The 14,037-nt window shown below is 44.1% G+C and overlaps 1 protein-coding gene across 2 annotated transcripts in view; it reads left to right on the top strand.

Annotated features, from left to right (window-relative positions):
- Nucleotides 1-14,037, top strand: part of Fgd6 (FYVE, RhoGEF and PH domain containing 6) — a 116,011-nt gene that overhangs the window by 85,528 nt on the left and 16,446 nt on the right. For both annotated transcript variants that reach the window (XM_041671422.1, XM_041671415.1), the window contains 6 exons: nt 1,538-1,588; nt 5,249-5,307; nt 5,388-5,459; nt 6,664-6,732; nt 7,140-7,223; nt 8,610-8,689. In XM_041671422.1, coding sequence (XP_041527356.1) covers nt 1,538-1,588; nt 5,249-5,307; nt 5,388-5,459; nt 6,664-6,732; nt 7,140-7,223; nt 8,610-8,689 — 415 coding nt within the window. The remainder of the gene's footprint in view (nt 1-1,537; nt 1,589-5,248; nt 5,308-5,387; nt 5,460-6,663; nt 6,733-7,139; nt 7,224-8,609; nt 8,690-14,037) is intronic.

The following is a 14,037-nucleotide window of genomic DNA, read 5'->3' as shown; positions in this document are numbered from 1 at the left end:
AAGATGTCATTGTTTTTTACCACTGAGCAGTACTCCATTTGTGAATGTACCACATCTTCGTTATTCATCCTTGAGTTGAGGGGCACCTAGGTTGTTTCCAGGTTCTGGCTGTTACAAATAAAGCTGCTATGAACAGAGTTGAGCAAATGTCCTTGTATGATTGCACATCCTCTGGGTATATCCCCAAGAGCGGTATTCCTGGGTCTTAAGGTAGATTGAGTCCCAATTTTCTGAGAAACCATCTTTACTGATTTCCAAAAGTGGCTGTACAAATTTGCACTCCCACCAGCAACAGAGGACTGTTCCCCCTACTCTGTATCCTCTCCAGCATAACCTGTCATCAGTGTTTTTGATCTTAGCCATTCTGACTTTTGTAAGATGGAATTTCAGAGTGGTTTGATTTGCATTTCCCTGATGGCTAAGGATGTTGAGCAATTCCTTAAGCATCTTCCTGCCATTTTAGATTCTTCTGTTGAGAATTCTCTATTCAGATCTGAACACCATTTTTAAATGGAATTGTTTTGGTATTTTGATATCTAGTTTCTTGAGTTCTTTATATATTTTGGAGATGTGGGGTTGGTGAAGATGTTTTCCCATTCTGTAGGATGCTGCTTTGTCTTATTGACTGTGTCCTTTGCTTTTCAGAAGCTTCTCAGTTTCAGGAGGTCCCATTTATTGTTTCTCTCAGTGTCTGTGCTACTGGTGTTTTATTTAGGAAATGGTCTTCTGTGCCCATGCAGTCAAGGGTACTTCCCTCTTTCTCTTCTATGAGGTTCAGTGTGTCTGGATTTGTATTGAGATCTTTGATCCGTTTGGACTTGAGGTTTGTGCATGGCGACAGATATGGATCTATTTGCAGTCTTCTATAATTGACATCCAGTTATGCCAACACCATTTATTAAAGATGCTTTCTTTTTTCCATTGTATAAGTTTAGCTTCTTTGTCAAAAATCAGATGTTTATAGGTATATGGATTAATATCAGGGTCTTCAATATGATTCCATCGGTCCACCTGTCTTTTTTTTTTTTTTTTTTTTTTGGTTTTTCGAGACAGGGTTTCTCTGTGGTTTTGGAACCTGTCCTGGAACTAGCTCTTGTAGACCAGGCTGGTCTCGAATTCACAGAGATCCGCCTGCCTCTGCCTCCCGAGTGCTGGGATTAAAGGCGTGCGCCACCACCGCCCGGCTCCACCTGTCTTTTTTTATGCTGATAACAAGCTGTTCCTATTACTATAACTCTATAGTAGAGAATACAGATATTTATATTATGATTCATAACAGTAACAAAATTATAGATATGAAGTAACAGTGAAAATAGTTTATGGCTGGTGATCAGCACAGTGTGAGAAACTATATTAACATTAGGAAGGTTGAGAACCATTGTCTTATAGTCTATAGTTCTGGTTCTATGTGCCAGATTTCAGGGTTTTGTTTTACCATAGTTGAGCTAAAAATAAAACTGTAGTGTTACATTAGAAAGATGAGTTGGGAGTTGTCCATGTGGCATTGTTCTAATTACTCTGATTTGTTCTCTTCTAGACTATTTAAAGAACCTCCTAGAAGACTCTGCGGACCACAGGGACACCCACGGTAACTAGCCTTTACAGCCTTCTGCAGTACAAAAGCTTTCTATTGTGTTGACTTAGACCTGGGAAGGAAAAATATGCTTTGAACAAAACCCTTATACAAAACTCCTTTTTAAAAGTTCCCTCAGGCAGATGAGACGGTAACTAGGGGAAGAGGCCAAGTGCTACTGGAGGCAGGTGATGTCCCTGGAGACCCCCAGGCTGGCCTTGAGGAGTGTGGGGGTGGGCCTGGCCTAGCCGGAGTTTCTTCCTTGTGTGCTCTGTCGTTCAATCTGTGGAGGTCCATTTTTCCATCTTTCAGAACCAGACACTGAGCCAGATGATCCATTTCAAATTTGGAAATCATTTCCCTGAAGTAACTAAACCACAAGTCAAGGCTAAAGTTTAAGCCAGACGTGGTGGCATACGTGTGTAATCCCAGTACTTGGGAAGCTAAGTAAGGATTGCCAAGAGTCTGAGACTAACCTGGGCTACAGATTGACACCCTGGCTACAGACAAACAAAGCAACCTATAAAAGGATAAAATCTAAATAGCCTTTCATTTGGAGAACATTTATTGCTAGAGGCTACATTCCTCTTAAATCTCAACACCCCACCCATACAAGGGCAAGATTCATAATCATTGTCTCATAATCAATTTTTAAAACAAGGTTTGATTGTAATATAGTTTGACTTTTAAAAGTTGCTATATAGCCAAGGATGACCTTGAACTCCTATTCTTCCCACCTCTGTGTCCTCAATGCTGTTACACATCTGTGCTGCCAAGTCTTGCTGTTTTGTTTTGAGGCAGAGTGGCCTCGAACTTGTGGTTCTCTTGCCCCAGCCTCTTTTGAATGCTGGGATTATAAGCCGGTGCCTTACTCACAGCTTAGTTTCTTTGGTGTAATTATTGTTGGTGATGCTATAAATTCAATTCAGGGCACATGCTAAGCAAATGCTCTACCACTGAGTGATACCCACAGCTCAGAGGTGAACTTTTAAAAACATTTTATTTCAAAAGAAAAGTTCGAGATTGCCTAAACAATGTTTCGTGTCTTCAGTGAAAACATTGTACAGTTGATGAAGAAGTTTGAAATCTCCATCAAATAAAGAATACAGGCAGTAGCTTTAGAGTACAGCTGCCCTGAGCTGTCCATAGTCCTGTGGAAAGAGGAAAATAGGATAGTAGCAGAGGCAGAGAAGACTGGCTGAGGGAAAGTAGGGCAGTAATTGAGCTGGGCAGTAATTGAGCTGGAGTAGGCAGGAGGAAGAGGAAACATTGCTGACCAGAGTCTGTCTCATGAAGAAATCAGTGTAAGAGCTGAGGTCGTAGGTCAGCAGTCTAACACTCACTCCGCATGCACAAGGCACCCCTTACACAGTTCTTATAGAGGTCTTGACAATCAGAGCCCAAAGAGACCTCTGTTTATGTCCCAGGACTTCTGCCCACATGGACATTAGTCCCTGATTCTATAGATGAAGCAAGCAGAGTTTGAGATGGAAGATCTTGATTCCTGGAGATTACCCGCCTGCAAAGAAACACAGAGTAAATGAGCAGTAAGCAGTGGGGTGCACTGTGGTCCAGAGCAGAGCATGGTGTGGAGGGCAACTGTGGGCTACACTGTACTGAGGAGGGGTGGAAAGGGCTAAGCAAATACATCTTTGAAGTACAGTCAAGGGTAGAGTCAGCAGCATCTCTCATTAAGGAGATGGTACCCAGAGAGTAGAATTATAGAGTGAAGACCAGGTGACCACGTAGCAGCATCTTCATTTATCCACTCAACCCTAAGGTTCTCAGCCCTGCTCACTGCACATTGCAGCACTCCAGGGAGATGGGCATCTGCAGGGAACCATGAGCATGCGCTGGGAAGGTAGCGTCAGATGCAGGGAGACCCTGCTTTCCTTTCTAACAGCAATAAGGTTGGGAATGTAGCTCAGTCGTAGAGCCCTAGCCTAGCACAAATGAAACCCTAAGTTCCATCCCAAGGATATCACATATACACGTGCAAGGTTTTTAAGTAGTGATATTGAACAGAACCCATGTTTAAGGAAGACAGAAACCTCCAGGGTTGGTGCTAGGAGAGTACCCAGAGCCAGGCATGGTAACACAGATACATAATCCCAGCATTCAAGAAGCAGAATCAAGATAAAGAATTTAGGGGGCGGTGGTGGCGCACATCTTTAATCCCCGTGCTTGAGAGGAAGAGACAGGCAGATCTCTGAGTTCTAGGCCAGCCTGGTCTGCAGAGTGAGTTCCAGGACAGCCAGGGCTATACAGAGAAACCCTATCTCCAGAAATAAACCAAACACACACACACACACACACACACACACACACACACACACACACAGATCACGAATTTAAGGTCAGCCTTGGCTGCATGAGAAATAGCTCCTTTGTTGCCTACCACTTAAGTACCTAAAGCTGTGGGACAGCATGGTTTCTCCTTGAACATCTTTCTGTGTGTCTCAGAATATCGGTGTCATATGTGCAGGGTAAGCATCTTTGTTTAGGTTAGGGAGAGTGGAAGGGTGTTAGCTCCTCTGCTGTCTACCCAACAAAGGCAGTGGGACCTTCCTGCCACTGTATCCCATGTCCTTTATGGAAGGAACAATCTGTCTTGGAATGGGGCACAGCCACATCCCCAGACAAAGATCGACTTTTAACTAGGTGTGGTGGTATGTGCCTATAATCCCAGTATTATCCCAGTTGAAGCAGAAGGATTATAGATTTGAGGCCAACCTGTAACTACAGGTTTGAGGCAAGGCCTAGTCTAAATAACTAAATAGATGCTTTTCTTTTATATCTAGCTATAAAGATGCTGGGGCTGGAACATTTAAAAACACATGTGAATGGCAAAGAGCTAATACAGATTGCAAACCAAAACTTGGCCGTAAAGATAAATAACCCAGCCTACAAATCGATGCCTAGAGTTTCCATGCTAAGGTCTAGTGTGCTTTTGTATGGCATTCTTTCTCCCTCTCCTCTCTCTCTTCTCTCCCTCCCTCTCCCTTCCTGTCTTCTTTCCCTCCCTCTCTTCTTTCCCTCCCTCCCTTTTCTCTCCTTCTCTGTTGAGGATGAAATGTAGAGCTTCTGATTTCTCTTATTCCTAATTCAGATTTCTTTAAATCGGTCTCAGAGTGGAAGGCTAAATCCCAGCCCCCTTCCGGTTCTGTTCTGGGAGGTCTTGGTATATCGGTGCTCTGAACCAGGGCCTTGGGTGTGCAAAGTGCATGCTATATCATTGAGCTGTCCTTCCCAGTCTCTGACTCTCTTAAATAATTGTTTCGCACAGCTCCTGCCTGCTTTATCAGAATCATTTTCCCCAGGACTGTTTCTAGTAGGAAAGGCCTTAGCTGCTAGGTAAAGTCTGTCCTTGCCCCTGTAAATGTCAACACAGTAATCCCATCTCAGCAAGCCACCTAACACAGGATCAGTGGTCTTCTTAGGGTTGCTCCTTGGTTTTGTTTGTTTTGTTTTTTCCTATTTCCCCCTGGTTATCCCCTCACTAAATCTTACTGTCTATAGTTCCAGCTACTCACAGACAACCAAGGTCCCTTCCCCCAGCCCCCAGAGTTTAATTGCTGTGTAGTAGGTCTTTTGTCAACTGGAACTGCTTAATATTGGAACCTGTTTGCTTCATTGGTAACAACCAAATGCCCTTTCTATTTCTGCATGTTTTAGATGCCCTAGCTGTTGTTATAGAGGTAGCCAACCATGCCAACGACACCATGAAGCAAGGGGTAAGTCTGGAAATCAAGGGCTGGCACAACTATGGAACCTGGAAGCAGACCCATCTCATTTCTCCCTTGTCTTTCTGTAGGACAACTTTCAGAAGCTTATGCAGATTCAATACAGCTTAAGTGGACACCAGGAAATTGTGCAACCTGGGCGGGTAAGTGTTTTAGAATACCTTCTACAGTTCACTGCAGTGTAGTTGGGTGCTGTCAGCAACCATTTTTGTTTTAGTTTTGAGAATGAGTAATGTTGCTCTTCAGTGACCTAAGAGGCACCATTCTGTCCATTCAAAACAGCATGGCGGAAGTCACAGTGACAAGCAGTCCAGTTCAATTAGGAGAGAGGCAGAGGACCCCCACGGAGTTCCAATAGAGTGATTTAATGGGATCATTTGATTCTGTAATACCAGCTGAACTCACACAGCATTGAAGGCAATGCCACTTAAAGTCTGTAGAGAGGCCTAGAAGGGAAAGATCACTGTTCGGGTGTTCCTCATAGAGCGCAGAAGTGGTCCAAGCAATGAACTTAGGGAGATACAACACGTAATTATCAGGTCGTTGGATGTACCTCAAGGTCAGGTATACACAGACAGCTATGTGTCAGTCCCCAGACTACCCCTGGTGCCAGTACAGGAAGTGAGATTGATTCTTTATCACTTTTAGTTTATTTCCATTTTTTTATTTTTTTCAAGAAAAAAATTAAGTTGCATCCGTGGGAGGAAGTGGTCAAAGGACAACTCTTGGGAGGGCTCCCTCCTACCATGTGGCTCTCAGGGACTGAACTCAGGCTGTCAGGCTTTGCAGCCATTATCTGTACCCACTGAGCTTTCGCACTGGCCCCTTTTTACCATTTTTTGAGACAGGAATTACAGGATAGCACACTACCACATGCCTGATTTATTGAGGCGCTAAAAATCAAACCCAAAGTGTCATGCTTCTAGGCAAGCATCCTGCCAACTGAGCAAATTGTCACTCTCTTTTTCTCTGAAAAAAATATTTATTCATTTTTATTTTATGCATATGAGTGTTTAACCTATGTGTGTATGTGCACCACGTGCCTGCAGTACCCTCGGAGGCCAGAAGAGGGTGTCAGATCTCCTGGAACTAGAGTTACAGGCTGCTGAGAGCTATACTCTGCAATATCAGTTAGTAATCTTATCAGTCTTAGCCCCTGAGTCATTGCTCCAGCTCCCCACCTCCTGTTTTTAGTCTCATTTCTAAATCTCTTGTAGAGCTTAGAAAGAAACCATGACTGTAAGTCACAAAGAAACACTTCTGGGAGAACATTGGAAGGAAATCCTATGTGTATTGTCGTTGTGTGGTGACAGGGGCACTAACTGAGTGTTTGCTTGGATGAATTAGGTTTTCCTCAAAGAAGGTACTCTGATGAAGCTGTCTCGGAAAGTCATGCAGCCCCGGATGTTTTTCCTGGTAAGAGGCCATGTGGTTTGACATGTCTGGGTCACTGCTTCATGGAAGACATGAGAGCAGACGAGCTTAGTGCATCCGGCAGCTTGGTGGCCTTTGACAGCCAGATCGCTCGTTTCAAGCGCAGGAAATGATGAGGTCTGTTAGGATGCTCCATCAGAAAAGTTTCTCTCTTAGAATTTAGTTAATTTTGTTTTATATATGGAAGAATAGTTTTAATCAAATTATTTATTCAGGCAGATTGTACTATTTCTGTGTAATTTAGAATTTATAAAAACTTTGAAATGAAGCACGTGCTTTAGAATTTTTCTGACAGGCAGTCTTTTCTCTTTATCCTTGTGTGTTATTGATGTCTCTGTTGCCGGAATTGGTTTCCGTAAGTGGCCTTTGTGTTCTGTTTCTCCTTCCAGTTTAACGACGCCCTGCTGTATACAACACCCATGCAGTCTGGGATGTACAAACTGAACAACATGCTCTCACTGGCTGGAATGAAGGTTCGTGTGCATATTCATGTTTACTTACCCAACACATGCAGAGAAAACCTGTAAGATAGTCGTCCTTCTCGCTCCCCTCGCTCTTCTGTCTGTTTGCTGCTGCTTATGCATCCGCTCATTCCTGTCGGGGCCTTGCTCTTGCGTTAGTTTATTCAAGGCATAGTTGCTGCGAGCTGCGATAAACAAAAATGGTGACAGATTTGCTCAATAATGTGCAGGCAGATCGAAGGATGGTTCATTTTCTCTCTGCCTCGTCCCAAACCTCCCTGTGCCCTGAGCCTTTCCGGTGATGCAGACATAGCACCTGTGAGCACATCATAAAGACCACTTCACAGGCACACTAACGCACCAACACAGAAGTGCACCGAGAGAGTGGCAGCACACACTTTCACTCTTGCCCCTTAGGAGGAGGAGGCAAGAGGAGCAGGATCTCAGGGGCTTTCTCAGCTACGCAGTGAGTCTTAGGCTAGCTTCAGCTCCTTGAGATTCTGCCCAAATATAACAGAAATAAGTAAGTAAATAAGTGGAGTTTAGAGCCAAAGGCAAGTTGGTGATATTTATCTTCAATCCTATCCGCAGGAGGCTGAGCTAGGAGGGTCATTTGAGATCAGGAGCTTCAAGACCTTCTGAGGTCTTGGTAGCATGGTAGGACTATCGTCTCAAATACACACACACACACACACACACACACACACACACACACGTATTTATCCGTGTGTGTGTCCGGGGTCTTTTTAAAGGGCTTGGTTTGGGGTTGTGCTTTTATTTTATTGCCCAGGCTGGCCTATATCCTCGAGGCTGGTGTTGAGCTCCTTATCCTCCTGCCTTGATCTCTCAAGTGCTGGAATCACAGATGTGAGCAACCACACCAAGCTCTTTATGAGATAGAGTGGACTCTTTAGCACAGGCTAACTTAGAAATCAAGACCATCTTCTGCCTTAGCTTCTTGAGTGCGGAGATCACTGGTGTGAACCTCCACAGCCTAGAAGAGTACGCATCTTTCTACAGGTGCGGCTGGTATACTGTTTTTGATAGAAAGCTGGGAAACGCCTGGTGCTCTCTAATGAAACCCTTCCCCGAATAAAACATAAAACAGACAACACCACCTGAGAGAGAATCAGGGAAGCCTTTCTGGGGAGAGGCGGGCTTAGGGATGACTAGGCCTCCATGCTAGGACACTGGGAAAGGCAGTCTGTCAAGTGAATATTGTGACCTAAGGCTTGGAAATGGCCTGCATTTGAATATTTAAATTCGCCTGGAACATAGAGTAGATGGCAGAGGATGGTGGAGAACGCTGAGTGAGGAGACTGGCTGCGGACATCAGCTACTGTTGACATGTCAGATTTGCACAGAGTGAGTTTGTCAGACGTTTGTGCCTTCTTCCAGGTCAGAAAGCCTACCCAGGAAGCCTATCAGAATGAACTAAAGATTGAAAGTGTGGAGCGTTCTTTCATCCTGTCAGCTAGGTAAGTGTGTATGTGTGTGCGTGTGTGTGCATGTGTGCGTGCGTGTGTGCGTGTGTGTGCGCGCACGTGTGTGTATGTGTGTATGCACGCGTGTGCGTGTGTAGTCATTACACAGTCACATACACTTACACACACATTCCTGAAATGACATTTTGGCAGTATAGCTGGCTCAGATAGTTTTTTTTTTTTTTAATTTTTAACATTTAGGTCAACCACTAGATATTTTATTTATTCCTTTCCTAAAGCCTCTTCCCTTTTGTGTATGCCCTCAGGCACATGACAGAGCTCATACAAGAAACAGCAGTGTCCCTCTAGGTAGAATAGTAGTAATGCTGGAACTTGCTGTGCTGATCACCTTTTGTAAGTCCTGCAAGATCTTCCATAGTTTAACACAGCAAGGTTAAGAACACTCAGTGCTTTATACTTCACTAGAATGATTCCATGTGTCACTTAAGGGCCATAACCCACGTGATAGTTGACAAACCTCTCCTTAGAAGTGAGGAAACCAAGTTACAAAAAGGTTGAGTTGCTGTCAGTATAGCTAACAAAGCCAGAATAGAAATCGGAGTCTTCTGCTTTTGATCTATTGATGCCATTGTGTAGGATACCAGGCTAACCTCGAACTGAAACGGGCAGTGATTTACATGTAATGAGAACATGTTATAAGGGTTTCGTGGCACACACTTGAGGTCATTCTCCTCTACGTAGTGAGCTTGAGGCCAACATGACTACATGATTCCCTTTCCCACAACAACAGGAAAGCTAAAATGAGCATCAAGCATTAAGGGAACCCAAAGCGGTATAACCCTCACACAGACATACCTCACTATTGCACTTCACTCTACTTGGCACAGACTGTGTGATTTAATTTGTGTTTGTTAATTGTTTGTTTTGAGGCCAGATCTCCTGACGTGGCCTAGCTGGCCCCCAGTTATCAGCAGTCCTCTGCCTCCTGTGTTCCGGGATTACAGGCACACGCCACCATGCCCACTTCAGTGTTGTATACTATGAACTGAAAGTTTGTGGCAACTCCCCATGAGTCTTCCAATGCCCCTTTCCTTTTCTTTTTATAAATTAGGGTGTGTGTATGTGCACCTGTGCACCTAAGGAGGGCAGAGTAGAGCTCCAGTTCCATTGGAACTGGACTGCAGGAGCTTGGGGAATTCTGAGCCTGTTAAGTGGGTGCTCGTGATTGCTCAGTAGTGTTTGTAACCACTGAGCCATCTTTTCAGTCCTCAGTTTCCCTTTTCTGATAGCATGTGCTCACTCAATGTCTCTCTGTGTCCTGTGTCTGTAATACAATAATTAGTTTTTTCATTGTTGTATCTGTTTTCATGAACTATATAATATGTGATCATTTAGTTGGTTTTGGGTACCGTGAGCATTTCTGTATAATGTTGAACTTAATTGAGAAATGTTTGTTTTTCTGACTATGAACTGAGTGTTTCCCTTTATTTCCCTTCTCTCATGTCCTCCCTATTTTTGTAGACAAAGTAACCCTACAGTGGCCCGTGAGTGCCCAACCTAAAGGGAGAGTTACACATCTCTCACTGACATCCAAAGCTAGAAGTGATCAAGGTTAATAAGGGAGGGGTCAAAAGCCCGGCAAGCTGAAAACCAGGCACTTGGGGCCAGCTGGCCGAGTTGTAAATGGAAAGGAAACGTTCTTGAAGACAATTAAATGCGCTACTCCACTGAACAAATGGATGAAAGCAGGCTTTTGTGTTATGGGAGATGTTCCGTCGCAGATAGGAAACAAAACCAGTAACAACATTCTCTTAAGCCAAAGCCTAATCTAGAGTGAGGTCCTTTTCAGTTCTGTGAAGGTCCAGAAAGGGGAGTCTCTGCAGCAGAATGATTGAGGCAAGCAGGGGTTGTGTCTCGTAACATGCAAGCAGAAGGTGAACATGCAGGCAGAAGATGAAGCAGCAGCAGGTGCTGAAGCAGACGCTGCGGTGACTTGTCCAGCCAGCAGGTCTACTAAACAAATGAAACAGCCTCCCTTTAGCAGACGATGCATCTAGAACCTTCATAGCTGGAGAGAGTCGGTACCTGGCTTCCGGCTTGCGTCTCCTGGCATGCTATCCTACTCCACATCCTTCCGCCTTTTACAGGGGGCTCCTCTACTTGGATTTCATCACTTCAGTCAGGAACATGGAGCCTCTGCCTTTGGCTAAGCCTTGTACTAGGCATAGAGGTACTAGGCATAGATGACTTAAAGAGCCTGTCTTCACTAAACTTGCATTCCACTAGGGCAGCCGTGTACTTAGCAAATATTAACCCAGGTAAAGTAAGGATTACTGTAGTTAAGTAGAATACAGGGAGAATATTAATTGCTAGGCGGTTGTTAAACTAGGTTTAGGGGAGAAAGGACATGGAGATTGGCTTGTGTTCACTGACTCAAGGAGGGAAGGTGTTGGATTACTAGGCAAAGGGAAAAGCAAGGGCCACCCGGTGCTTAGGAACAATGACTTCAAAGGTTCCGAGGTAGAAAGGAGCATGTGGTGTGGGCTAGGAAATGACACGAGAGGCACCCAGGAGAAGCTGGGAGGACCTGGTGAAGCCTGTGCAGGAAGACCTTGTGGCTTTGGGTCTTCAGCATAAGAGCATAGGAAAGCCACTTGGCGTTTATCACAGGGAATGATGCATCAGAACATTTCACTCCCGTGTGGACAGCACTTGGGGAAAGGTGATTGATTGAACACAGAAGGCAGAAGGCAGGGTTATTCATCAAGACCTGATAGGCTTGATGGGCTGTAGGGTGGTGCCACCGTTCACTGTGATAGGTAGCACTTGAAGGAAGCAGTTTAGGGGGAAATCGGGTTGGCTGCATACCGAGCATGTGCAGTGTCAGCATGGGGCCTCAGGCATGCAAGGATTTCAGTGTCAGAAGGATGCCTGGACTGGATGTATATGTGTGAGTGCCATCCTCTTGGAGATGACCAGAGTATGAGACTGAATGAGGTGCACAGAGAGCCTGGCATTCCCTGTGAGACTGCTACCTACATAAAACTGTCCCTGCTACCTACATAAAACTGTCCCTCTGCGGTACTCATTACTTTCTCACCGCAGTAAGGTGTCAGCCCTTAGCTGAGGTATATTTTGTGTGTCCACTTCACAGCTCAGTCCCTAGCCTATCCAGTAAATGTCATTCAGAAGAGTCACAGTAATGTGGCCTCTAAACATTGGCATTGCACCCTGCTGCCAGCACCAACATGGGTGTAGCCAGGTCTGATATACCAGAAATCCCTTCGATTGGTAGTTTTTCCTCTCAGCAATTCATTGCAATTGAGAGGAAAATAATTTTCCTTGACAAAAATTTGTCTTCTGATGATAGATGCATTCTATTAAAAAAAAAAAAAAACAAAGTACTCGGGCTGTTTGTCAGTTTGAGGAAGATGCAGATTCTTCTGCTGTGTTACAAAAGGCCTGGAATGCCAGCACTGGATGCTTCAGGCAAATGTGTGTGGTCTGTAAGAAATGTGTTATCAAGCGCTGGTAAACATTGTCTTGGCAGAAGCCTACACAAGAGAGTGCCAGGAATGATTAAACAAAAGAACAGCATATGTGACATGATTTGTACAGTCAGATCACATTCCTCATGCTCCCAGGGCTCCAGAAAAATCCAACAGCAATTCTCAAATTAGCCATCTGCCTCTCTGTTCTCAGTTACTTGGAGCAAAACGTGGGCGGTGGAAGAAGAGCTGGTAACAATTCATAAATGTTTGCCCAGAAGGCTAAGTGTCCGTTCTTGTGTTGTAGTTCTTCAGGGAACACACACCAGATGGCACTGACCTGGTGGGGAAGGGCTAAACCCTTCACTCCACTTGGGTCTCCTGTCGACTCAGGAAACTGTCATTGGTAAAGCCAGGGCCTTATATTGGTGGTCCCCAGTTTCCTCACTGTCCACATGGTGACAATGTCCGCTAATGCAGGGGTGGAAGTAAGAGCCAGTGGGTATTCGAGGGGCTCCAAAGATGAGAAATGATGACATTTGGGAAGCATTTAGTGCTGTTGGATGAGCACGGTAACTACTAATTGGCAGTTGTCTTTGGCAACAATGCTAGAATCTTAGAAGTAACAGGCAGATTTTATTTGATTTAGCAAGAAAAGTGTTATTTCTTGTTTTGTTCTTTGTATGTAATAAAAATTTGGGAACCATTGATTTGTCAATATCATTTGTAATTTCTTCTATCAATATGAATAAATATCCTAAGTGGCATTTATCAGGGAAGTACATTACTGGACATACTACGGGAAAGGCAAGCGATTCTTGTGTCTTCTGCAGTAACAAGGGAGCTAGGTCTGTAGCAGGTCATAGTTAGAGTTCTTGGTCTGGGGTTCCTGAGGTCCTCCTGGGATCGATCCTCCAGCCCTGGAAAAGGGGGAAAAATACAAAACCACTACCCTGTGCCCATCCATATGTCTCTCTCTTCAGGGTTGGGAGTTTTATTTAATTTTGTTTTGTTCTTATTTTATAGAATTGTTTATGCTTAAAATTAGAGCGAATAATATGATGAGCAGCAATGGGCTGGCTTTCTTACATTTTTCTAAAGTATTTTAAACCTGACTGTAGTTGCCAGGTCATTTTGCATACTTCAGTACCACTCTCCCAAAGACGCAGGGATTTCCTCACATTGTTAAGCTCCCATTGTGAAGGGTTTGTCTCATTATGATAGATTTTTTTTTAAATTTATTTATTTTATTTGAATGCTTATCTTTTTTTAACTTATTATGTAAAATCTTCCTGCATGTATGCCTGCAGGCCAGAAGAGGGCACCAGATCTCATTACAGATGGTTGTGAGCCACCATGTGGTTGCTGGGAATTGAACTCAGGACCTTTGGAAGAGCAGGCAATGAATGCTCTTAACTGCTGAGCCATCATCTCTCCAGCCCCTAGATTTTTAACTTGATTGTTAAAATTTCTTCTCTCCTTCTTTATGTATATGTATAGATTATCATATTTATGTCACCTAAAGTGTGCCTAAAAGTTTTGAATATGTAAAACAAATTTTAAATGACGTCATAACATGACACCAATCATGAATGGGCTTTAACCACAGGTTTTGAAGGAGAGGCATGGTTGAGAAATACAAAACCAGAATACCGTTTGCCAGGCAGGCTCCTCTTCCCTGGCCTGTTCACATTACAGTTGGGTTAAAGACAGCTCCGGTGGGAGAAGACTGGGAACAGCACTTGGTGTGCTGAGTAACGGGCGAGCACTCACAACCACACACAATCTTTATTTACTGAGTCAGCTTATGGTTTATAGTGCTAAAAATAGGTCCTCATCACCCAACTGCCTTCCATCTTTCTGATCCCTTCATGGTGGACCGTTACATAGTAT

The sequence above is a fragment of the Microtus oregoni genome, unplaced genomic scaffold (genome assembly GCF_018167655.1).
Source record: "Microtus oregoni isolate MIOR12 unplaced genomic scaffold, Mior012 000001F_ref0000356, whole genome shotgun sequence".
Lineage (NCBI taxonomy): Eukaryota > Metazoa > Chordata > Mammalia > Rodentia > Cricetidae > Microtus > Microtus oregoni.
The sequence above is the reverse complement of the archived record's forward strand: the minus strand, read 5'-3'. Positions and strand labels throughout refer to the sequence as shown.